The 25,132-nt window shown below is 66.1% G+C and overlaps 4 protein-coding genes across 4 annotated transcripts in view; all 4 read right to left on the reverse strand.

Annotated features, from left to right (window-relative positions):
* DMPK (DM1 protein kinase) overlaps positions 1–433 on the reverse strand; it is an 11,430-nt gene extending 10,997 nt beyond the window's left edge. The window contains 1 exon segment of the mRNA XM_075076323.1: positions 143–433. The gene's annotated coding sequence lies outside the window, so the exon portion shown is untranslated.
* Positions 434–1,528: 1,095 nt separating this feature from the next.
* On the reverse strand, positions 1,529–7,072 carry CAPNS1 (calpain small subunit 1). The gene is given in 12 exon segments (XM_075076321.1): positions 1,529–1,753; positions 2,460–2,518; positions 2,772–2,888; positions 3,567–3,618; positions 3,620–3,646; positions 4,569–4,637; positions 4,768–4,832; positions 5,148–5,205; positions 5,975–6,064; positions 6,188–6,221; positions 6,773–6,893; positions 6,896–7,072. Coding segments are annotated over 12 exon segments (765 nt in total). The 5' UTR covers positions 6,942–7,072; the 3' UTR covers positions 1,529–1,726.
* A 2,140-nt stretch (positions 7,073–9,212) lies between these two features.
* CLIP3 (CAP-Gly domain containing linker protein 3) lies at positions 9,213–19,407 on the reverse strand. The gene is given in 16 exon segments (XM_075076322.1): positions 9,213–10,108; positions 10,222–10,294; positions 10,893–10,957; positions 11,166–11,289; positions 11,865–11,993; positions 12,741–12,863; positions 13,147–13,183; positions 13,185–13,284; positions 13,657–13,753; positions 13,756–13,891; positions 15,304–15,422; positions 16,051–16,212; positions 16,802–16,895; positions 17,165–17,304; positions 18,021–18,162; positions 19,349–19,407. Coding segments are annotated over 16 exon segments (1,641 nt in total). The 5' UTR covers positions 19,394–19,407; the 3' UTR covers positions 9,213–10,053.
* A 2,711-nt stretch (positions 19,408–22,118) lies between these two features.
* THAP8 (THAP domain containing 8) lies at positions 22,119–25,126 on the reverse strand. The gene is made up of 4 exons (XM_075076380.1): positions 24,707–25,126; positions 23,998–24,184; positions 22,751–23,335; positions 22,119–22,542 (listed from the first exon to the last, which is right to left on the reverse strand). Exons 1-4 carry the CDS (start codon positions 24,787–24,789, stop codon positions 22,399–22,401), a joined length of 999 nt encoding a protein of 332 aa, XP_074932481.1. The 5' UTR covers positions 24,790–25,126; the 3' UTR covers positions 22,119–22,398.
* Positions 25,127–25,132: the final 6 nt, after the last annotated feature.

The raw sequence follows: 25,132 nt of genomic DNA on the forward strand, positions 1-25,132 counted from the left end.
CCCGGTCCCGGACCACCCCCCGGTTCTGTATCCCTGTCCCGGAGCCCCTTCCCAGTCCCGGAACCCCCTCCCAATCCCGGACCCCCCGGAGCCCCCCTCCCGGTCCCGGAGCCCCTCCGGTCCTGGCCCCCCCCCCGCTCACCCCAACTCAGAAACTCGCGGACGTGTCTCTCGCTCTCGCTGCCGGTACCGGGATCGCGGTTGTTCAAGCGGTACCGGAGCCCCCCCCGCCAGTCCCACCAGTAAATCCAGTAACGCCTCCAGCCCCAGCGCCCCCCGCCCCAGCGCCAGCGCCCGCAGCCGCTCCCGCCGCCCCGGGGGCGCCGCCATCGCCCGGGGGGGCGGCGGGGGGGGGCACGGCCGGGACCCACCGGCGATGGGGGCACCGGCTGCTCCGGCTCCCGGGGCTTGGGGCACCCACCGGGAGGAGCCACGCTCGGTTACCGGGGCCGGGCGTTGGTGGGAACCTCCTCCCGATGGGCACCCGCCTACCGGGGCCGGGGCACCGGGGGGGGCCGGTAACCGGCGGGGGGGGGGGGGGGGGGGGGCACCGGCCGGAGGAGCAACCTACGGGGTTGGCCGGTAAGGGGGAACGGGCAGGGAACGGGGTGTCACCGGGGCGGGACACCCGGACACCCCCCGCCCTCACTCGGGACCCCCCCCCGGTCAACGGTCACGGGTGTCACCGACCCCCCCCGCCCCGGGACACCGACGCTGCACCAGGGCACCGGTCCCGGAGGACATCGACTCCCCCTCCCCGGGGCTTTCCCGGGACACCGAGTTACCAGTCCCAGGGGACACGGAGACACCCCCGCCCCAGGGCACCGGGACTCCCCCCCGCGATAGCGGGACCCACCCAGGACCCCTCGCTACCGGCCCCAGGGACTCCGAGACCCCCGGCCCCCGCCCCCCGGTGCCCCCCCCGTGCCCCCCCCCCCCGTGCCGGGTGGGCCCACCGCGGGGGAGGGGGCGGAACCCCGGCGTTGCCCTTTTAAAGCGACCTCGGAGGGCGCCACCGCCTTAACCCCGCCCCGCCCCTATAGGGACCCGCCCAGCCCCCTATAGGGACTCGTCCCGGGCCCCCCCGTCCCCTATAGACCTCGTAGTCCCCTATAGCCCCCCTACCCCCTATACCCCCCATCTACAGCACCCCACCATATACCTCCCAGCCCCATACAGCCCGCCCACCCCCCTATAGCCCCCTACACTCCTATAGCTGCTCTGCCTCCCCCATAGCAGCGATACCTTTAATGGCTCCTATAGCTCCTATACGCCCCAGCATGGTGCCCCTATGGCACACTATACGCCTTATACCCCCCTATACCGCCTGTACCCCCATAGCTTCCCGTCCTTACAGCTCCCCCTATCAGCCACATCCTTTAGCCCCTATAGCACCCACACCCCCTATAGCTCCCTATAGCACCCATACCCTTATAACGCCTATAGCACCCCCACCCCCTATAGCCCCCATAGCCCCTATAGCCCCTATAGCTCTATACCCCCCCAAAAAAAAGACACCACCACTGGGTGGGGCTGGGTGAGCTTTACTGGGGGGCTGCGGCAGGGGGGTGCGGGGGGGCGGATGCAGATGTGGGGGGGGGTGTATGGGGGAGGACAGGGGGTGCAGATGTCGGGTGCAGATGTGGGGCGCAGCGGGATACGGGGGGGGTGCAGATGTGGGGCGCAGGGGGTGTCCAGGCACCGCCCCCCCCCAGGCATGGGGGCCTCACGAGTACATGGTGAGCTGCAGCCACTGCGGAGAGAAGGCGCCGGGTCACTGGGGGCTATAGGGGCCTACAGGGGCTATAGGGGGCCCATAGGGGCTACAGGGGCTAAAGGTGCCCAGAGGGGCTATATGGGGGCCTATAGGAGGCTCCAGCGGGGCTGGGGGCTGCCCCAGGGCGATTTAGGGGGTCCCTGGAGGGTTGGGGGGTGGGGTCATGCTAGGGGGACTTAGGGTGTCCCTATTGGGACCACCTCAAAGGAATCACCTTTAGGACCGGGGTCACCCTAAAGGGGTGTGGGGTGTCCCTACAGAGATCAGGGGCCACCCTATATGCTTTTGAGGGGGGGCTCAGGCGGGGGGTGTGTGCTGCTCTGTAGGGATGTTGGGTGCTCTATGGGGAGCCGGGGTGCTCTGTTGAGATTTGGGGATCCCCCTATAGAGACCACAGGCTCCCTGTGGGGATTTGGAGGGGGTGCCAAATGCATTAAGGGTGACCTATAGGCATTTGGGGGGTGACCTCTACGGGGATGTAGGGGCTCGGCAAGGACTTGGGGTGCTCTATAGGGATTTGGGGGTGCTCTATAGGGATATGGGGCCCAGTGGGGCAGAGCCAAGCTGGTTTTGGGGGACACCTCCTCCCTGTGGGACCCCCCCAACTCTGGAGACACCCCAGAAAGGGACCGAGGGGGAACCCCAAGCCCCACCCCCCGTTGGGGGGCACCCCCAAACCCACCTCCTGGAGGCTGACACGGATCTGCCCGCTCCCATCGCGGTCTAGTGACTTGAAGGCACCTGGAGGTGGGGGGGGACACCCCAAAATCAGGGGGGACACCCCAAAAATGGGGGTCAGCACCCTGCCTACCCCCCCCCCGAGGGCACCACCTTGGGGAGTTCCCACCTCTCTGGGGGACCCCAATCACCACGGGGGGCGTCCCCAATAAGTGGGGTGCCCCCAGCCCTGGGCATTGCTCAGCCCCGGGGTGCCCCTGCCCCACTTCTGGGACACCACACCCCCCCCGCCAAAATGTGGGGGGTCCCCCCTTACGGAACATGGCGTCGAGGCGCACAAGGCAGCTGATGAAGTTGTCGAAATCGAGGCTCCCCCCCTCGTCGCCGTAGCGACGGCCCAGGATCCCCCAAAGCTGGGGGGGCAGCCGGAAACCTGGGGGGGGGTCACGACCTTTAACCCCCCCAAATACCTTCAACCCCCTCTCAGTACCCCCCCGCCCCGCAAAACACCCCACAGTCCCCCCAAAATGTCCCCAAGGCCCAAAGTGCCCCCACTGCCCCCCCCAAATGTGCCCCCACACCCAAAGTACACTGGACCCCCCCCACAAAATACCCCCTAATATCCCTCCAAATACCCCCGACACCCCCAAATACCCCCAACACCCCCAAATACCCCTGACACCCCCAAATACTACCACCCCCCCCAATTCCTCTCTACCCCCCCAAATACTCTGGCTCCCCCCAAATCCCCCCATGTTCCCCCCCCCAATATCCTGGACTCCCCCAAATACCCTGGACAGGCCCCCCCCCCCAATTCCCCCGACCCCTCCAAATACCCTGGACCCCCCAAATACCCCCAACCCCCACAAATATCTGAGCCCTCCCCCCAAATGCCACAGCCCCCCCCCGAATTCCTCCAATCCCCCTAAATTCTCCAACCCCCCCGATTCCTCCAACTCCCCCAAACACTCTGGACCCCCCCCAAATCCCCTCTGAGCCCTCCTGAATCCATTACCCAGCCCCCCCCAAACCCCTCCCCCCAGCTCCTCAGATGGGTCCCCCCCAGCTGCCCCCCCCAAACCGCCCCCCCCAATTCCCCTGCACCCCAAACCTGCGGCCTCGAAGGCCCCCGGCAGCTCCTGCGCCCCGATAGTCCCTGAGCGGGTCAGTGTCGAACTGCTTGTAAACGCACTGGGGGGGGGGCACAGGTGGGTTTTTGGGGGCCCCCCCCTCCGGACCCCCATAACCCCCGCCCCCCCAGTTTGCACCCCCCCACCCAAGCCCCCCAATTCCTTCCCCATCCCAGGCTTGAGGGTCCCCATTGCCTCCATACTGATCTCCCCCTCCCCCCCCCCCAATTTTGGGGTCCTTATGTCCGTCCCCCCCAGTTTTGGGGTCCCCCCAGGGGGTACTTGTGCCCCCCACAAATTTTGGGGTCCCCCAGGGGTTTCTGTGTCCCTCCCCAGAATTTGGGGTCCCCCAGGGGTCTTTGTGTCCCCCAGGGGTCTTTGTGTCCCCCCCCCAATTTTGGGACCCCCAGAGGTCCTTGTGACATCCCCCCCAATTTTGGGGTCCCCCAGGGGTCCTTGCAACCACCCCCCCAGTTTTGGGGTCCCCCGCGGGGTCCTTGTGACCACCCCCCCAGTTTTGGGGTCCCCCAGGGTCCTTGTGACCACCCCCCAACTTTGAGGTCCCTCCAGGGGTTCTTGTGACCCTCCTCATTCCAAATTTGGCGGGTCTTCAATGCCCCCCCCAAGAACTGGGGTCCCCCAATGCTCTGCCCAGAATTCGGGGTACCCAGGATGACGCCTCCCAGCATTTGGGGGGTACCCCATTTTCCCCAACACCCCCCCCAAATTTCGGGGGTCCCAGGGGGGCCCTTATACCCCTCCAAATTTTGGGGTGCCACTGAGGGGATCCCCATTTCCCCTACAAGCCTCCCCCAACATTTTGGGGTCCTCAGGGAGGTTCCCTATAGCCCCCCCTTCACATTTTAAGGGAAGATATGGGGGGGTCTCTGTGGCCTCCCCTCATTTCGGTCTCTGTGGCCTCCCCTCATTTCGGGGTGCCCCTAGATTTCGGGGTGCCCCCCCGATTTTGGGGTGCCCCCCACCTGCCACTTCTTGATGTTGTTCCACAAGTACTTGAACTCCTCGAAGCCGAGTTTCCCTGTCGTGTCGCTCTGGGTGAGGGGTCAAGGTGATCTGGGGGTCAATGGGGACCCCCCCCCTCCTCCCTGCACCCCAAAAATCCCCCCTCCTTGTCCCCCCCCTCCTCCCTGCACCCCAAAAATCCCCCCCCCAAAAGGATACGTCCATCACGGCCACCATGCTGCGGCAGGTGTCGATGCCGAAGCCGTCTGTCTTCAGGTCGGGATCTAGTTTGGGGGGGAGATGATTTTTTTGGGGGGGCCCCGGACCCCTGAGCCCCCCCCAGTTTCCACCCCTCCCCAGTTTTACCCAAAATCAGAATGTTTTGGAATATTTTTCCCCCTGCCCCGGCATTGCCCATGTGGGGATTCTCTAGTGGCTGCTATAGGGTTGTGCTTCCCCTACCCACCCCACCCCACCCCGCCCCACCCCCATTTCCCAGCCCCGGTGGGTTTTTGGGGTGGGTGTTGTCCTAGGGCCCCCCCATTTCGTGCCCCCCCCCCCGCCGCCCCCTCCCCCCCTGATTTTGGGGGGAAACTTACGGCGGGTGACGACTTTGTTGAGGATGTTCATCAGCTCGGTGGGACTCACCTCCATGTCCTGCCGGAGATGGGCATGGAGGGGGCGCCCCGGGGTGTCTCCCCACCCTGACCCCCATCCGATGGGGGGCACCCAGATCCACCCTGACCCTCCTCCTGGGGTGCCCCACACCCTATGGGGGACACCCTGACCCCCACCCTGAAGGATTGGGGGCCCCGCCTCAGTGATGGGGGGGGGTGGGTCTGGGGGACCTCTGGGGGCGGACGGGGGGGTTGGGGGACCCTGGGGGGCTTTGGGGGATCCGGGTAGCAGGGGAGGATCTGGGGGATCCAGGGGGATCCGAGGGGTCCAGGATTGGATCCCTGGGGATCTGGGGGGGTTGGGGGATCGTGGAAAGCTCTGGGGGGATCTTGGGGGGTTGGGGGGGATCCCAGGGGGTTATGGGGGGATCCTGGGGGGATCTGGGGGATCCAAGGGGATTTGGGGGATCCAGAGGGACCTGAGGGGTTCAGCAGTGGATCCCTGAGGAACTGGAGGGGTGGGGGATTGTGGAGGGCCCGGGGGGGATCTTGGGGAGTTATGGGGGGAACCTGGGGGGATTTAGGAGATCCAGGGGGATCTGAGGGGTCCAGCAGCGGATCCCTGAGGATCTGAGGGGGTTAGGGGATTATGGAGTGCCTGGGGGGGATCTCAGGGGGGTCGGGGGGATCTCAGGGGCTCGGGGGAGATCCCAGGTGTTTAGGGGGGATCCTGGGGGGTCCGAGGGGGGATCTCGGGAGGGGCTGGGGGGGATCCCGGTGGGATCCCGAGGGATCCAGTGGTCACTCACGTCCCCGGCGAGCTGTGCGAAGAGCCGGCGGAACTGCCGCACCTCCTCGCTCTCATTGGCGTCCACTGTGGAGATGTGGGAGCGGGGGGGCTGCGGGGGGGCACGGGGGGGTCAGGGGTACCCCCCAAACCCGGGGGGGGACCCCCAAGAGTGGGGGGACCCCGAAATCTGGGGGGGGGGTGTGTAAGGGCGGCAGGGTCGGAGGTCACTTACTGGGGGCTCGGGGTTATAGTGGGCGGCTGCTTCGCTGTGGGGGGATTGGGGGGGGTCAGAGCGCCCCGGGGTGCCCCAGCCCCCCGTGTCACCCCCCCAGTGTCCCCCCAGTGCCACACCCCCGATGTCCCCCATGTCCCCTCAGCCTGTGCCCCCCCACACCCATGTCCCCAGTGTCCCCCAATCCCCCCCACGTCCCCCAATGTCCCCCCAATCCTCCATCCCCCATGTCCCCACATGGCCCCCCAGTCTCGTGTCCCCAACATCCCCCCATGTCCCCAATGTCCCCCAACCTGTGTCCCCCAATCCTGCCCCCCAATTGTCCCCCCATGTCCCCAGTGCACCCCATCCCACCCCTCAACATCCCCCCATGTCCCCAACATACCCCTGACCCGTGTCCCCAACCCCATGCCACCCCATCATCCCCCCATGTCCCCACTGTCCCCCATCCCACCCCCCAATGTCCCCGTGTCCCCAACATGTCCCCATGTCCCCTGTGTCCCCCCATCCCAAACCCCCCCCCAACGTCCCCCCCACATCCCTGAATGTCCCCGTCCCCTCATGTCCCCTGTCCCGTCCCCTCACCTGATGGCGCTGATGACGCCCCCCAGGACCCCCATGGCCCCCCCGGCGCCCCCGCCCCCGCCTCCCCCGCTCAGCAGCCCCCCCAGCACCGAGCCGATGCCCCCGGGGAGCCCCCCCCCCGCCCCCCCCCGCCCCCGCCCCCCCCCAGCAGCCCCTTCACCAGGAACATGGTTCCCGCAAAGGTGGAGTACTGGGAGCACTGGGGGGTTACTGGGAGCGCTGGGAGAGCACTGGGGGGTTACTGGGAGTGCTGCGGGGGGGTGCTGGGAGCGCTGGGGGGGGCACTGGAGTTTACTGGGAGCGCTGGGGGGGCACTGGGGGGTTACTGGGAGCGCTGGGAGAGGCTGGAGGAAAAAGAGAAAGCAGCGTTAGGTGATGCCACAGGGTGCTGCAGGCTCCTCCAGACCCTACAGACCCCCCCCCAGGCCCTATAGGCACCCCGGGAACTTACAGAGCCTCCCGGCCCTGTAGCCCCCATTTTCTATAGGCCCTCCCCAGCTCCTATAAGCCCCCTCCCACCACTGGGGGTGCCTGAGGGATCCTATAGACGCTACAGAGCACTCCAGGGTCCCAACGCCTATAGGCAATGCTCTCCATCCCCACCGGGCACTACAGAGCCCCCAGGTTCTATAGGCACCCACAGCACTTACAGACCCTCTCCCCACCTCTCTGGAGCCACCTCAGGCCCTATAGACCCCCCTAGGCCCTATGGATCCCCCTGGGCCCTACAGATACCCCAGCCCCTATCAATCCCCTCATCTCTATGGATGACGCTGGGCCCTATGGACCCCCCCGACCCTATGGATACTCCCAGCCCCTGTGGAAACCCTCAGCCCTGTGGATCCCTCTGGACCCTACAGAACCCCCCGCCCCTATGGATCCCCCCAGACACTATAGACCCCCCCAGGCCCTATGGATCCCCCTGGGCCCTTGGACCCCTGCCAGCCCCTATGGCTCTCCCCAGCCCTATGGCTTCCCCCAGACACTACAGATCCCCCCGGGCCCTATGGATCCCCCTGGGCCCTACAGGTAGCCCCAGGACCTATGGATCCCCTGACCCCTATGGACCCCTGATAGCCCCTATGGGTCCCCCCAGCCCTACAGATCCTCCCAGTCCCTATGGATCCCCCCAGCCCCTATGGATTCCTGCCAGCCCCTACGGATTCCTGCCAGCCCTATAGATGCCCCCAACCCCTATGGATCCCGCCAGCCCCTATGGATTCCCCCAGCTCTATGGATTCCTGCCAGACCCTATGGGTCCCCCCACCCCTACAGATCCCCCCAGCCCCTATGGACCCTCACACCCCTATAGATCCCCCCAGCCCCTATAGACAACCCAGCCCCTATAGATCCCCCCTGGGCCCTGCAGCCCCCCCGGGGTGGGGGGGACGCGGCCCGCGTGGGGATTTCCGGGAACTGGGCGGGGCCGGGGCTGAGTCACGGGGTCGTTGTGGCGGGGGGGCGGGAAAGGCCTTGGGTGGGGGGCCCTGGGGGGTCCCGAGGGGGTCCCGGTACCTGCGGGCCCGGCGGCGGCGGCGGCGGCGAGCGACTGCGGGACCCGCCCGGGGAGCGGGGGCGGGGCCTATCGTCGAGGGGGCTGGGCTAGGTCTGGAGGGGCGGGGCCAAGCAGCGCGGCGCCCGCGGCCATCCCGGGAAGGGGGTGGGACCAAGACCCAGGGGCGGGGCCTAGCCCCGGAGGGCGGGGGCAGGGAGTCAGTGGGGGCGTGGCCGTCCATCGGAAATAAGAGGGCACCGCCCTTCCGGTCGCGCGTGTGACGACAATGCCGCGCGCTGCGACAAGATGGCGGCGCTGGAGGGGGGCTTCCTCCCCCCGACCCAGTTTTGAGGGTCCCCGTGTCCCAACCCACTCAAAAAGGGGTCTCCCTCCACCCCCCCAGCCGTGGGGTCCCCTCGTATCCCAGTGCCCTCCCAGGGACCCCACGGGCACCCTGGTCCCACCATCTTTGAGGTCCCCCCCAACTTCGGGGTCCCCCCAACTTTGGGGGCTCCCTATGTCCCCCACAAACCCTCCCCCGTGTCCCCCCCAGCTTCGGGGTCCCCCCAAGCCCTCTCCTGGTTTTGGGGACCCCCCATGTCCCCCCAACTTTGGGGTGTCCTCACATGCACACACTGCCCCCCAGCTTTGGGATCTCCCCCAGCTTTGATGTCTCCCCATGCCCTCCCTCATCTTTAGGGCTCTCCCCTGTACCCCCTCAGCCTTGGGGGCCTCCCACACCCTCCCCCATGTCCCTCCACCATCTTTGGGGTGCCCCCCTGCCTCCCCCAGCTTTAGGTTCTCCCCACATCCCCTCACATCCTCCCACAGCTTTGGGCTCCCCCCTCCCCCCACATGTCCTTCCACATCTTTGGGGGGGCCCTGAAGTTTTGGGGTCCTCCCATGCCCCCCCACATCCTCCCCCAGTTTTGGGGTTTCCCCAGAGACATGGGACGTACAAAGGTGTTTATTGGTGGCAGAAGCGGGTCCAGAGGGACCATGCGGTGGGGGGGGAGGATGGGGGGGATACAGGGCGGGGAAGGGACATTAAAGCCACTCACACGATCACAGGGGAGGGGACGGAGGGAGGGGATGTTATTGCTACTGCGGGGGCAGGGAGGGGCAGGCCTCCCCCTCTGCACCTCCCAGACGCCTGGGTCCCTTTTTTGGGGGGGGCAGGAAGAAGGTGGGGTGGTCCTCAACCCCACTATCAGCCACTGGAGAATCCACCCCCCCAGTATAAACCAGTTTCCCACCTTCCCCCTGGGGCATAATCAGTAGTTTCCAGAGTTAATGGCTCAGGAACAGGTTTGGGGAATGGTCCCTGGCATAAACCCCTTCCTCCCCCAATTGTAGCCAGTAGGTTCCAGAGTGAACGACCCAAAATGGCAGGGGGTGGGGGGAGAGGCAGAGGGGCTTGGGTGGGGGCTGGCAGGAACCCCCATCACTGTAATCAGTAGGTTCCAGAGTGAAGAGCCAAAAAGAAGGCTGGGGTGGGGGAAAGGAGAAGGGGGGGGTGCATCAACTCGCCCTGTCACAGCGATCAGTAGGTTCCAGGGTGAACATCCCAAAACAGGGGTTGGGGGGAGGGGCTGGCCTCAACTCTTCCCTGCACTGTAATCAGTAGGTTCCAGAGTGAACAGCCCGGCACAATGAGGGGTGGGGTTGTCGGGAAGGGGTGGGGGTGGGGGGGTTCACATGACATCTCCCCAGGTGGGGGGAGGGGCCCAAGGCACTGGGTGGGGGAGGGGCGGCGGGGGAGGGGTCAGCAAGGCGGGGGGAGGGGTTAGGACTGCATCTCGGCCCGCAGCATCCAGGGGAACCAGCAGCAGAAGAGTAACCTGGGGACAGAGGGGTCACCATGGGCGTGGAGGGGGACGGGGGTGGGGACAGGGACACCTCGGGGTGTCCCCATGTCCCCTCCCCCCACCCCGTGACCCCGCCCCTCCCCCACCTGGAGAAGGAGCTCTCTGAGGTGATGTCCTTGGGGGTCCGCACCGCAGGGAAGTTGCGCTTGGGCTGGGACACTGCAGGGACATGGGGGGGGGGGGGGGTGTGGGTTATGGGGTGGACACGGGGGGGGACATGAGTGACATGGGGAGGGACACAGGGACACACACAGAGTCACAGCCCTGCCCCCTGTCCATTAAAGGGGGTGAGGAAATGGCAGCCAGGCTGGCCAGCCAATCAGCGTGAGGATTTCCCCACCACCTGGCCAATCAGTAAAGGCCTGTGCTGCCTGCTGGCCAATCAGCAGTGGCCTGGCCTGCTAGCCAGTTAGGATAGGGAGGGCTGGTTTGCTGGCCAATCAGCTGCTCCATCAGGAGCACCCCACCTGGCGCACCAGCCAATCAGGAGCACTCCACCCACCAGCCAATCAGGAGCAACCTGCCCACCAGCCAATCAGAAGTGCCCCATCCCACCCTCCCACCAATCAGCAGCACACCACCCTGCCACCAGCCAATCACAAACACCTCACCCTGTCCACCAGCCAATCAGGGGCACCCCACCCTGTCCTCTAGCCAATCAGGAGTGCCCCACCCTGCCCACCAGCCAATCATCAGTGCCCTGCCCTCCAGCCAATCAGGAGCATCCCACCCTGCCCACCAGCCAATCAGCACGCACCGGTGACCTGCTGGACCTTCTTTTCGGGACCACTGTCCCCTGGCTCCTCCCTGGGACCCCCGACCCTGCGGGAGGGGGAGGGAGAGGGAGGGGCATGTCACTGGGGTGGGCCCAGGCCTGACACCCTCCCCATCCCCCAAAGTCCTCCCCACCCTGTGTCCCCCAACATCCCCCCAAAGCCCCCCATGTCCGCCCCCCGCAATATCCCCCCAAAGTCACCCCCCACGTCCCCCCCAGGGTCCCCCCATGCCCCCTCCCTGCCCCCCCCCGTACCTCTGCACGCGGGAGGGGGGGGCGAAGACGCCATGTTTGGGGGGGCAGGAGAAGTACCGCACCCCGAAAACGGAGCCGTCGTGTTTCCCCCCGGCCGAGTCCAGCTCCACCCCGAACCAGTACCCTGGGGGGGTGTGGGGGGGTGTGAGATGGGGGGAGCGGTGGGGGGGCCGGGGGGGGTCCCATGTGGGGGTCCCATGTGGGGGGAGGGCCCAAGGGGAGGTGTCCCATGGTGGGGCTCATGGGGGGGGCCCAAGAGGGGGGGGCTCCCAAGTGGGGGGTGCTTGTAGGGGGGTCCTATGGGATGGGGGGGTCCCAAGGGGGTTCCTATGGAGGGGAGTTTCATGGGGGGCTCTTGGGGGGGTCCCAGGGGGTCCAATGGGAGGGGGTTCCATGGGAGGGGGTCCCAAGGGAGGGGAGTACCCACTGGGGGGCTCTTGGGGGGGGTCCCCATGGGGGATCCCATGGGAGGGAGGTCCCAAGGGGGGGCCCCATGGCAGAGGGAGTCTCATGAGGGTGCTCCTGGGGGTCCCCAAAGGAAAGGTCCCAATGGGGGGGTCCCAAGGAGGGGCTTTTCAGGGGGGTCCCATAGGAGGGAGTTCCCAAGGGGGGGCTGTCCCAAGGGGGTGGGGGGTCACACAGGGGGCTCCCGAAGGGGGGGTCCCAAGGCGGGGCGGTGTCCCGCAGGGCGTCCCTCACCGGGGGCGAAGTCGGTGCGCCCGTAGAACCGGGCCCGCCCCGGGCGCTGTCCGGCCACCAGCACCGCGTCCCCCGGGGCCACGCGGCGCCCCTCCCGGTCCAGCCACGCCCCGCCCCGCTTCCGGGGGGCTGCACGGGAGGGTGGGGTCAGCTGGGACGCGCCCACCACGGGGCCACACCCCTACACCAGCACTGCCCCCCCACCCCACCCCTCCTTCTGGGGGTGCCAAGGGGTGGGGTCATGGGGGCCACACCCACTGCCTGACCCCACCCCATTCCCCTCCTGGTCATAGCCATGCCCCTGCCTGACCCCACCTCTTGAAAGGGGTGGAGTCAGTCTGGCCACCCCCATCACATGGCCACACCCCTACACCGCCCCAACCACACCCCTCCTTCCAGGGGCTGCAAAGGGGTGGGGTCATGGGGGCCACGCCCATCACATGACCCCACCCCATTCCCCTCCCAGTCACAGCCACGCCACTGCCTGACCCCAACCCCTGGCAGGGGTGGAGCCAGGTGGGACACACCCCCTCCCATGACCCACCCTGCCCAGCCCCACCCACCTGGCACAGCTCCTCCCCCTTCACCCCACCCTGCCAGGCCCCACCCCCAGCTCCTCCCTCACCCCCTACCATGGGTGGGCGGGGTTTCCCAATACCCTCCCTCCCCAGTCCCACCCAGCCAGCCAATCCCGAGGCCCCCTGCTCTCCTCCAATGAGCACACGGTGGGGCGGAGCCAAAGGGAAGGGCAGAGCAAAGGGGATAAGCTGAGCGACCTGCGGGGGGAACACGGGACACGGCAGGGGATCTGGTGGGGCACCCAGGGGTCCGGGGGGGACCCCAGCATCCAGGGGGGCACCCAGGGTCCGGCTGTACCTCTCTTGTCCTTGCGGGCCTTGTGGGGTGCTCGGGTCGGAGGTCCCGGGGGGCTGGGTGGGGGCGATGGCACCGGGGGCTGCTCCTCCGCCTTGGAGATCTTCGAGACGGAAGCGAAGACACCTGCAAACCAGTATGGCCCAGTACAGACCAGTGTAGGCCAATACCACCCAGTACGGCCCACTACACCCCAGGGGGGCAGCAGACCAACTGAGCCCACGCCCTGCCCCAAAAAAGGTTCGCAGGCAGCCATGCCCCCCCCCCCCGGGTGATCCCCCCACCCCAGGGATTGGGGTGCCTTCCCCCCCGCCATGAGGGATCCAGGCATCTGGGGGTGCCTCTGAGGGACCCAGGTGTCCGGGCCATGCCCCCCCCGGGGGTCGCAGGGGTTGTGGGGGGTCCCTACCCTGTTTGGGGGGGCAGATGAAGTAGCGGACCCCCCCCCACGCTGCCGTCGTTCTTGCCCTCGGGCTCATCCAGCTCCACCCCCGCCCACTGGCCGCTGGCGAAGGCGGTGGTGCCACAGAAGCGCAGGGTCCCACCTGGGGGGGGAAACACACATGGGTGGCCCCTGCACCCCAAAATCCTCCCCCTGCACCCCAAAGTCCCCATCACCCCCTGCCCACCTGGGTGGAAGGTGTCCCACAGGTACTGGGGCTGGGTGCTGCTGGGCCCCTGCCCCCTTGGGAGACCCCAACACCCCCCAAAACTATTTCTGCACCCCAAAACTGCTCCATGCACCCCAAAACTCCATTATTCACCCCAAACCCCTCTTTTGATGCCCAGTAGCCCCCATCAAATGCCTGCATCCCCTCGCAAAGCAGCCTGTGGCTGGTCAGGTGCTGCCGCGCCCCGCCGGGGTGCCGCCGGGGTGCCATGTGCGTCCCCCTCCCGCCCCTCCGCCTCCCCCCGAACCTTCCCGCCGTCGACGCGGACGCGGTCGCCCAGCTGGAGGCCGAGGCAGAGCAGCATGAGGTTGCCGGGCAGGTTGTCGTAGTTGGGCAGGGTGACGCGGGGAGGCTGCAGCTGAGGGGAACCGCGTCCAGCAGCAGCCGCCGCAGCTCCCGCGCCGCCAGCGCCGCCTCCGCCTTGTCCAGCGCCATGTCCGTGGGGTCCGGCACGACCTCGGCCGCCACCTGACCCTTGCTGTTCTGGGGGTGTGTGTGAAAGAACGGGGTGTCGGCTTGGGGGTACCCTGACACCCCCGGGGGTCCTCACAATGCCCCTTCAAGCCCCCCAGTAAAACGATGCCCACAATAATCCCAATATCCCCATGTACCCCCATGCCCTTTTGTACCCTGACACCCCTCCGTACGCCGACACCCCTCTGTACCCCCATGCCCTCCATACCCCACGTTCTCCGTACCCCCTCTGGCACTGAAACCCCAATATCCCTCAGCACCCCCAATCCCTCCCTGTACCCCCAAGATTCCTCAACCCCTCCCAATAGCCCTGACACCCCTCAGTACCCCCCAATTCCCTAGTACCCGGTACCCCAGTGCCCACCAGTACCCCCATACCCCAAACACCCCCCAAAATCCCCCAATACCCCAATCCCTTCCAGCACTCCTCAATCCCCCAATATCCCAATCCCTCCCAATCCCCCACAGTCACCCCACCCCATCTTAATACTCCCTACTACCCCAGTCCCTCCAGTACTCCCCAATAATCCCCAGTACCCCTTAATACCCCCAGTCCCCCCCGTTCTACCCACCCCTTCCCATGCCCCCAGCACCCCACTCCCCCCAGTCCCCCAATCCCTCCCGACACCACCCAGCACCCCAACCCCCCAGTATTGCCCAGTACCCCTATCCAATGCCCCAGCACCCTAATCCCCCAAACCCCCCTCAATCCCCCCAACACCCCCCAGCACCCCAATCCCCCCAACACCCTCGTACCCCAATCTCCCCCTACACATCTCAATCCCCGATACCACCCCACCCCAATCCCCCCAATCCCCCCAACACCCCCCAGCACCCAATCCCCCCAACACCCTCGTACCCCAATCTCCCCCTACACATCTCAATCCCCCGATACCACCCCACCCCAATCCCCCCAATCCCCCCGATATCCCTTAGTACCCCAATTCCCCAACACCCCTCAATCCCCCCAACACTCCTTAATCACACCCAGCACCCCAATCCCCCAGTCCCAACACCTCTCAATCCCCCCAACACCCCAATATCACCCAGTACCCCTATCTCCCCAATACCTCAAGTACCCCAATCTCCCAGTACCCCCCATAACCCCAATCCCCCACCACCTCCCAACACCCCCAGCACCCCAATCCCCCAATCCACCTGTACCCCAGTCTCCCCATACACCCCTCAATCCCCCAACATCTCCCAGTACCCCAACCCCTCCAATCTCCCCAACACCCCCCAATCCCCCCCAGCACCCCCAATCCCCCCAATAGCCCACCCTCCCCTAGTGCCCGCCACCCCCCCAATCCCCCGCCAGCACCCCCAATCCCTCAACCCCCACAATCCGCCTCAATCCCCCATTCCAGCCCTGACTCCCCAGTCCCCCCCAGTCCCCCCCAGTGCCGCCAGTGGCCGGGTACCCGGAGGGCGGGGTCGGCCCCGTGCTCCAGCAGGCAGCGCACGGCCCCCAGGCAGAGGTTGGAGGCAGCGATGTGCAGGGCCGTCCCGTGGCTGAAGTCGCTGCAGGTCGAGTGCAGCACTGGGGGGGCGGAGGGGGAAACTGAGGCATGCCCTGCCCCACGCTGCCCTACTGGCCCCGCCCTGCCCCGCCCACACCACACCCTGGGCCTGATCCCCACTGGGGACCCCAGTGTCCATCCCCAGGGCACCCCAATACCCTGCGCCCTGGGGGACCCCAATGTCCATCCCCAGGGGACCCCAATGTTCATCCCCCAGAGGACCCTAGTGTCTTGCACCTCTGGGGACCCCAGTGTCCTGAACCCCTGGGGATCCCAGTGTCCATCCCGCGGGAACAGCAGTGTCCTGCACCCCAGGGTCCCCAGTGTCTATCCCCCAGGGCACCCCAATGTCGTTCACTCAGAGGATCCCAATGTCCTTCCCCAGGTGACCCCAATATTCTTCAGCTGGGGACTCCAGTGTCCATCCCCAGGGGACCCCAGTGTCTTCACCCCTGGGACCCCAATGTCCTTCCCCAGGGGACCCCAATATCCTGCACCACAGGGACCCCAATGTCTATCCCCCAGGGGACCCCAATGTCCTTCCCCCAGGGGACCCCAGTGTCCTGCACCTCTGGGGACCCCAGTGTCCATCCCCAGGGACCCCAGTGTCCCCCACCCCGCCAGTGGTGGTGTTGGGGTGCCCCTCACCTCGGGGGGCAGCCGCTCGCAGGAGGGTGCGGATGAGCTCAGGGACGTCGAAGTAGGCGGCGTAATGGAGGGCGTTCATGTGGGTCCAGCGGCTGCGCAGCGTCACGTCCCCCCCCAGCGCCAGCAGCCGCGTCGAGAGGCGCACGGCCGCCGCCGGGTCCCCTGCGGGGGTGAGGGGACAGCGCCGTGGGGACGGGGACGTCACCCGGGGACCCCACGTGGGGACGGGGATGTCACCCGGGGACCCTGGCGTGAGGACGGGGACCTCACCGGGACCCTGGCGTGAGGATGAGGATGTCACCCCGGGACAGCTGGCATGGGGACAGGGATGTCACCCAGGGATAGCTGCTGTGGGGACGGGGACAGCACCCAGGGACAGCCGGTGTGGGGACGGAGATGTCAGCTGGCGACCCCACCGTGAGAATGGGGACGTCACCCGGGACAGCCAGTGTGGGGATGGGGACGTTACCTGGGGACCCTGGCATGGGGACAGGGACGTCACCCCAATGTGGGGATGGGGATGTCACCCTCGGGGCACCTGGTGTGAGGACAGGGCTGGGGGGGGGTTGCTGGTGTTGGGGGGGCACTGAGACTTGAGGACACTGGGGCCGTGGAGACACCAGGACTGGAGGTACTGGGGCCGTGGGTACACTGGGGCCATGGGGACACTGGGACTGGGGATACTGGGGATGTGGGGACACCGGGACTGGGGACCCTGGGACGGGGGGACTGGGGACCCCGTGCCACCCACCCACGCCATGGGCGCCGGCCTTGCAGGCGTAGTGCAGCAGCGTCATGTCCGTCAGTCCGTCCCGGTCGTTCACGTGGCACCCGCGGCGCAGGATCTGCCCAGTCACACCAGTCACACCCCCAGTACTCCCAGTACCCTCCCTAGAGCTCCCAGACCTCCCCAGATCCTGTCCCAGTGCTCCCAGTACCCTCCCTCAGGCTCTCGGGCCTCCTCCATCCCCCTTCCAGTGCTCCCAGTTATCCCCCCACCATGGCACCCCTCATTCCTTTCCCCCCACCCCACGGTTCTCCCAGCACCCTGACCCCACCATGGCACCCTGACCCCCCAGCCCCGCCCCCCCCCAGCACCCTGGACCCCCCCCACCTCATTTCCGATGACGTCAACGTTGTGCTGCACTTGGGGCACCCACTGGCGCAGGATGGCGAAGAGCTGGGGTACGGTGGTGCGAGGGTCCAGCAGGATCTCCCGGCACGCCGCGTCGTTCGGGTCAAAAAAGGTGAAGGCTGGAGGGTGACACGGGGCGTGACACATCGGGGGGACACAGCGGGACAGGGTGGGACACAGGGCAGGGGCACGGGGGGGGCACCCCACAGTGCACAACCCCATATCAGCCACCAGAGAATGCCCCCTTGGTGTTCCAGAGTTCAGCTCATGGGGGTCCCTTGCCAGGGGCGGAGTCTCTGTGACAAGGGTTGGGGGGTGTGTGTCTCTGTCCCCATGGGGAGGGACTGGTCCCATGGGGGGGTGTGTGTGTGTCACTGTCCACAAAGCAGGGGGGCACCCAGCAGTGCACAACCCCATAGCAGCCACCAGAGTATCCCCAGAATTCCCACTTGGGACCCTCCCAATTCACGTGCCTGTCTGGGGGGGCGTCTCTGTCCCTGTGGGGTCCCCCATTCCCTGTGGAGGGTCCCTGTCCCCAAATGGGAGGCAGGGGGTGTCAGGTCCCCCACATTGCTCAACCCCATATCAGCCATCAGAGAATCCCCACTTGGGGTCCCTCCCAGCAACCCCCCTCCAATCTTTTTTTTGGGGGGAGGGGGAGTGTCCTGTCCCCATGGGGTTCCCCTGTTCCCTGCAGAGGGTTCCTGTCCTGGGCGGGTGTGGTGTCATATCCCCTACATAGCTCAACCCCATATCATCCATCAGAGAATCCCCACTTGGGGCCCCTCCCAGAGCCTGGGGACCCCTGCGCTGGGGTTGCGGGGGGGGGTCTCACCGTAGTCCTTGGGCAGGGGGGCAGGGGCGGCGGGGTGCACCACCGGCTTCTTGCGTCGCTCCACGGCGGGGCTGGGGGGGTCGGGGGGCGGCGCCCCTCCCCCCGCCGGGTCCCCCCCACGCTCCTTCGTCATGGCGGTGGCCTGGGGGGAGGGGCGGGGGGGTGGATTTTGGGGGTGACAACACCCATCATCCCCCCGCCATAGGGGGTGGGGGGATGGGGGGACCGGGATGGGGGGGACTGGTGTGGGGATACTGGGATGGGGGGGACTGGGATGGGGATGGTGGTACTGGTGTAGGGATACTGGGATGGGGGGGACTGGGATGGGGGGGACTGGGATGGGGATGGTGGTACTGGTGTGGGGATACTGGGATGGGGGGACTGGGATGGGGGGGACTGGGATGGGGATGGTGGTACTGGTGTGGGGATACTGGGATGGGGGGGACTGGGATGGGGGGGACTGGGATGGGGATGGCGGTACTGGTGTGGGGATACTGGGATGGGGGGGACTGGGATGGGGGGGACTGGGATGGGGATGGTGGTACTGGTGTAGGGATACTGGGATGGGGGGACTGGGATGGGGATGGCGGTACTGGTGTAGGGATACTGGGATGGGGGCACTGGGATGAGGGTGGCAGGACTGGGATGGGATACTGGGATGGGGACCAGGATGAGTATGGGATACTGGGATGGGGGTACTGGGATGGAGATGGGGATACTGGGATGGGGACCAGGATGGGGGTGGGGGTACTGGGATGGGGATACTGGGATGGGGATAGGGGTACTGGGGCAGGATACTGGGATGGGGGTACTGAGATGGGGGATACGACTGGATGTGGACTGGGATGGGAGCAGGATACTGGGATGCGGGTACTGGGATCGGAGGGAGGCTGAGACGGGATACTGGGATGGGGATGGGGTTGCTGGGATGGGAGTGGGGGACTGGGATGGGGGGGGGGGGGGGGGTTGGGATACTGGGATGAGGGTGGGAGTACTGGGATGGGGGCCCTGGGATGCGGATGGGCCCGAGGTACCAGGATGCGGATGGGGCTGGGGGAGCCGGGTACCGGGGGTGGGGGAGGGGCCAGGGGGGGTACCGGGATGGGGGTACCGGGGGTGGGGTACCGGGGGGTGGGGGGTACGGGGGGTACCGGGATGGGGGTACCGGGATGGGGGTACCGGGATGGGGGTACAGGGATGGGGGGGGGGCGGGCGTTGGGGACAGGCCGGGGCTTGGGGCCGCGCTGGGACGGGGGCGGGCTGGGGTTGGGCCGGGGGGTCCCGGGGGTCCCGGCGCCCCCCCCCCGCCTCCCCCCCCCGCCCGGTACCTGCTGGGGACGCGGCCGGCGGGATGGGCTGGGCGCAGCGCGCATGCGCGGGCCGCCCGGGGGGGTGGGGGGCTACGGGGGGGCTGCGGGGCGGGGCCTGCGGAGGCGGGGCCTATAGGGGCGACCATCGCGGGCAGCGGGGGCTGCAGAGCAGCTGTAGGGGCTATCGGGGCTATAGGGGCTGCAGAGCAGCTGTAGGGGCTATCGGGGCTATAGGGGCTGCAGAGCAGCTGTAGGGGCTATCGGGGCTATAGGGGCTGATGAGCGGCTCTAGGGGCTGCAGAGCGGCTATAGGGGCTATTGGGGCTATAGGGGCTGGTGAGCGGCTATAGGGGCTGCAGAGCAGCTGTAGGGGCTATCGGGGCTATAGGGGCTGATGAGCGGCTATAGGGGCTGCAGAGCAGCTGTAGGGGCTATTGGGGCTATAGGGGCTGATGAGCGGCTATAGGGGCTGCAGAGCAGCTGTAGGGCTCTCGGGGCTATAGGGGCTGATGAGCGGCTATAGGGGCTGCAGAGCAGCTGTAGGGGCTATCGGGGCTATAGGGGCTGATGAGCGGCTATAGGGGCTGCAGAGCAGCTGTAGGGGCTCTCGGGGCTATCGGGGGCTGATGAGCGGCTATAGGGGCTGCAGAGCAGCTGTAGGGGCTATCGGGGCTATAGGGGCTGATGAGCGTCTATAGGGGCTGCAGAGCAGCTGTAGGGGCTCTCGGGGCTATAGGGGCTGATGAGCGGCTATAGGGCTGCAGAGCAGCTGTAGGGGCTATCGGGGCTATAGGGGCTGATGAGCGGCTATAGGGGCTGCAGAGCAGCTGTAGGGGCTATCGGGGCTATAGGGGCTGATGAGCGGCTATAGGGGCTGCAGAGCAGCTGTAGGGGCTATTGGGGCTATAGGGGCTGATGAGCGGCTATAGGGGCTGCAGAGCAGCTGTAGGGCTATCGGGGCTATAGGGGCTGATGAGCGGCTATAGGGGCTGCAGAGCAGCTGTAGGGGCTATCGGGGCTATAGGGGCTGATGAGCGGCTATAGGGGCTGCAGAGGAGCTGTAGGGGCTATTGGGGCTATAGGGGCTGCAGAGCAGCTGTAGGGGCTATTGGGGCTATAGGGGCTGATGAGCGGCTCTAGGGGCTGCAGAGCAGCTGTAGGGGCTATCGGGGCTCTAGGGGCTGATGAGCGGCTATAGGGGCTGCAGAGCAGCTGTAGGGGCTATCGGGGCTATCGGGGCTGATGAGCGGCTATAGGGGCTGCAGAGCAGCTGTAGGGGCTATCGGGGCTCTAGGGGCTGATGAGCGGCTATAGGGGCTGCAGAGCAGCTGTAGGGGCTATCGGGGCTATAGGGGCTGATGAGCGGCTATAGGGGATGGTGAGTGGCTACAGGGGCTATAGGAGCTGCAGAGCAGCTATAGGTGAGCAGGCAGGATGATGAGCAGCTATAGGGACTGCAGAAGTTCTACAGGGGACTATAGGGGATGATCAGCACCTATAGGGGCTGCAGAGCAGCTATAAAGGACTACAGGGGGCAATCAGCAGCTATAGGGCCTAGGGGGTTATAGGTAATGATGATTAGTATAGAGGACCATAGGGCATGATGAGTAGCTATAGATGGCTGTGGGGACTATGGGGGTTATAGTGGTGCAAGAGTAGCTATAGGGGCTATCAGGGGGTCTACAGGAGCTGGCATGGGGCTATAGAAGGCTATAGGGAGCTATAGGTGATGGGGAGAAGCCATAAAGGCTGTAGATGGCCTATGGGAGCTGGAGAGGTGCTTTGGGGGCTATAGAGGATTATGGGCAGCTGTGGGGGCTGGAGAGCACCTATGGGCTCTGGGGAGGGGCTATGGGGGGTTGGCCAGGACTAGGAATAGACTATAGGGGCCAGCAGCTACTGGGGTTTCAGAGGGTCTGTAGGGAGCTGCAGAGGACTGGTAGAGACTGGAGAGTGGCTATAGGGAGCTGGAAAGAAGCTATAGGTGGTGGAGAGGCACTATAAGATTTGGAGCTGGAAGAGGGCTCCAGGGGCTGGAGGTTGGCCAGGGGGTGTATGGAGGCTATAGTGAGAGGTCCAGGGAGCTGCAGGGGGCCTACAGGAACCCACAGGGGCTGCAGGAGCTGAGGGAGGGGCAATAGGAACACATCGGAGTTGGGGGAGCTGCAGAAAGGGCTTTAGGAACCTATAGCAGCTGGGAGAGGGGCTACAGGAACCTAGAGGGGCTGAGGGAGGGGCTATAGGGGCTGTGGGATCTGAGGGCTGTGGGAAGGGCTATAGGAACCCATAGGGGCTGGGGGAGTTGAGGGAGGGGCTATGGGAACCCATTGAGGCTGGGGGAAGGGGCTATAGGGGCTGTGGGAACCCATAGGGGCTGTGGGAAGGGCTATAGGATCTGTGGGAGTGGCTATGGGAACCTATAGGAGCTGTGGGAGGGGCTACAGGAACACACTGGGGGAGGGGCTATAGGGGTTGGCAGTGGGTGGTTCTGGTGGCCACAGAGGCTGACAGCCTGCAGCAATCTATGAGGGATATAGGGGCAGAGGCTACAGGGGTATAGAGGCCCCTCATAGCTATAGGGCACAGGGGGTGGGGCTAGTCCCCAAGGAACCTCCCCTTTCCCTGCCATTAACTCTGGAGCCTACTGATGGGTTAGGCCCAACCACAAAACGGGTGCTGGGGTGGGGGCAGGGGGGGCAGAATGGGGCCTCCTCAGGAGAGGCCAATGTCCCCAAGGCCACAAGCTCACATCACCCTCCCCATGTCACACACAGACCCCCCCAGGTGCTCGCCTCCGTTGTCCTTTATTAGAGCCGGGGGCGGGAGGGAATGTCCCCAACCCCACCCCCTCCCAAATATCACAAAATAAACCTTAATTACAAAAGTAAAGCGTCCCCTCCCCTGGGGTGCAGCACCCATGGGTGGGGGGCACCTCAGCTGAGCACCACCCAACCCCAAAAGTGGGGTGACAGGGTGGGGGGCGGGAAATGGCACAGGGTGCCACCCCCAGGCACAGCGCGGTGTCCCCAGTGAGGGCCACCCCTCCTCAAAGCACCCTGGTGACGGTGTCACGGCTGCTCCAGGCCGAGGCTGCAGGCTGTTCCCACTGGTGGTGGCACGGCATAAACCACCTCTTCCTCCTCCTCCTCCTGGCAGATGATGGTGACGGCACCGGCAGGGTCTGGTGTCACCGGCACCGGCTGTAGACAGGCCTGGAGGGAGAGGCGACACCGGGAAGCCCCCAGCGTAGGGTGACACCATGAGGTGACACCACGGGGTGACATCCTTCTCCCCCCAACCCTGGCGTTGACACCAGCGTCACCCAGCGAGGAGCACCACCCACCAAGGAACAGCATCATCCGCCTCAGAACGGTGTCACCTGCCAGGTTGTCACCCGCCAGTGTCCCCAGTGTCACCTACCAGCTTGAGGCGCTCCGAGGAGAGGAGGCTTTCGCGGCGCAGCTGCTCCACCAGCCCCTCCATGGCCTCCAGCCGGGCCCGGTGTCGCCGTTGCCGCTGCTGCAACACCTTCACCTTCCGCTGTAGCACCAAGACGACGCCAACGAGTTCCTCGGTGCTCAGCTCGCCTGGCGTCACCGCCGGTGTCACTGCCTCGGACACAATGGGGACGGTGGAGATGACGGGGAGCCTCAGGGCTGAAGAAAGGATGGTCTTGGACGCGGTAGTGGCCGGCACGGTGTGGGCGGGATTGAAATGCAGCGGGCCGGCAGCGGGCGGTTTGACGGCCGCGTCCTCTGCCTGCGGGGATGGCGGTGGCGATGCAGTGGCGCAGCTGGGGACACCCTCAGGGACGTCTCCCGGTTCCACCGGGGGACCAAGAAGCGGCGGCGTGGTCGAGCCAGGCTCCAGGGCGACAGGCACAGCTTCCAGCGCAGCGGCTTCGGGGAGTGGTGGCTGCCCTGGCGTCACCAGCTCTGCACTGCTCGCTGGGAGGGGCTGCTTAGGCTGGGTGACACCCGGCAGTGTGCTGGGACTCTCCTGTTTCTGTGAAAAAACGAATAAACAAATAACACAAACCACACCAAACCCCCAAATTCCTGTTTCTGGAGGTTCTTGAAGTGATACAATGGAGCAGGGAGGGGCAGCGGTGCACGTTTGACCCCAAAATTCCCCGCTCTGGGTGACAAAAGCCACCCCAAGGTGACAAATTCCCCTCCTGGGGAACATCCAGATCCTTCCGGGGAGCTCCTAAAGCCCCCATGGAGCCTCTAAATCCCTTCTAGGAGGTTTCAGACCCCTCTAGGACAATCCACCACCCCAAAAAGAGCCTCCTGCCCCTTCTGAGGGGGCCTCTAGAACCTTCGAGACCTGTCTAGATCCATCTGAGGAGCTTCAAGACCCCCTCGAGACCCTTCTGGGGAGCTCCTAAATCCCTCAGGGATCCTCAAGACCTCTCTAGGAGCTTCCAGACCACTCTAGGACAACCCAGCACCCCCAAAGTGCCTCTATCCCTGTCTGTGGGGGGCTTCTAGAACCTTCCAGACACTTCTAGATCCAGGTGAGGAGCTTAAAGGGCCCTTCTGGGGAGCTCCGAGATGCTTCCAAGGGACCTGTCCCTCTCCCAGAAGATTTTAGAGGAGCCTTCTAGGAGGGTTCTAGACTGTTCTAGATGTTTCCAGGGCATCTCCTGGTGGTGGTGGGCTTACCAGGGGGCTGTGGGGGAAGATGGTGGGGATGGCATCGGGCCGCAGGTAGCGCACGCCCCAGCGGTACTGGAAGCAGGAGGGCTCGAAGTGGTCGCTGCAGAGGTGCTGGTGGCGGGTGGGCACCCAGTTCTCCCGCCGCATCTGGGTCAGCCATTGTCGTAGCCGTGCCGCGTCCTGCAGCGGGAACCTGGGGGGGTAACGGGATGGGGGGGTTAATGGGACAATGGGGGGTCCCCCACACCCCCATCCTTAATGCCTCCCCGGGGGACCCAAAGCCTGCCACTTCCGGCTGTCCCAACCCTGCCTTGGGTGCCCCTACCCCAGGGTCCTCCCCTGCGAGGGGGCTGAGCGTCCTCCCCTCAAAGAGCTGACTTGGGCCCAGACCCCGCTCAGGTTCAGGTCCCAGCCCAAGCCCAGGCTCAGGCCCAGGCCCCGCTCAGGCTCAGGCCTGAGGCCCAAGGCCAAGCCCCGCTCAGGCGCCGGCTCTGGCTTGGGCTCCGAGGCCCAAGGCCCAGCGCTACTCCAGGTCAGGCTCCGGCACCCAAGGCCCAGCCCCGCTCAGGCTCCAGCTCAGGCCCAAGGCCAAGGCCAAGCCCCGATCAGGCTCAGGCTTAGGCTTAGGCTTAGGCTTGAGGCTCAAGCCCCTTCCCACCATGGGCGGGGCCGAGGGCAGAGCCCGCCTCCCCGGTACCCGCTCCCCGGTACTGACTTGTAGAAGCTGAGCCGGCGGGCGGGCGGCCGGGGCTGCCCCGCAGCGTTGCTGCAGTGCGGGGCCCGGCAGTACTTGGGCATCGCTGCCGCTTCACGTGACACGGCGTGTGGCGTCAGCGCGCACGGCCGTCGCCATCGCAACGCTTCCGTTACCACTCGCCCTTGTGGGAGCGCGCATGCGCACTGAGACGGGGCGCCGTGGCCATAGCAACGGGGCCTACACGGCCGGGCGTGAACGCGAAACCTCCCCGTGGGGCTCCCCAGTCCCGGGACGGCCCCCTTCTACCGGGATGCGCTCTTTCTCAGGCCGTTAATAACCCCCTTCCGTGGCTTTAATTGCCGCCAACAGCCACGGCCGGGCCGGTTGGCCGCGTCCGCGGGGCCCGAAGCCACAGTGGGCGGTGCCGGCGCCGGTCCTTCCCCG

Source organism: Phalacrocorax aristotelis, chromosome 30, assembly GCF_949628215.1.
Source record: "Phalacrocorax aristotelis chromosome 30, bGulAri2.1, whole genome shotgun sequence".
NCBI classification, from domain to species: domain Eukaryota; kingdom Metazoa; phylum Chordata; class Aves; order Suliformes; family Phalacrocoracidae; genus Phalacrocorax; species Phalacrocorax aristotelis.

What these genes read in the sequence shown, in the direction of transcription:
- THAP8 (XM_075076380.1), bottom strand. Translation starts at nt 24,789, where the DNA reads ATGCCCAAGTACTGCCGGGCCCCGCACTGCAGCAACGCTGCGGGGCAG. An exon ending in CGCCGGCTCAGCTTCTACAA is followed by an intron (nt 24,185 to 24,706) that starts GTCAGTACCGGG and finishes TTACCCCCCCAG; the next exon opens with GTTCCCGCTGCAGGACGCGG. An exon ending in TCTTCCCCCACAGCCCCCTG is followed by an intron (nt 23,336 to 23,997) that starts GTAAGCCCACCA and finishes GTTTTTTCACAG; the next exon opens with AAACAGGAGAGTCCCAGCAC.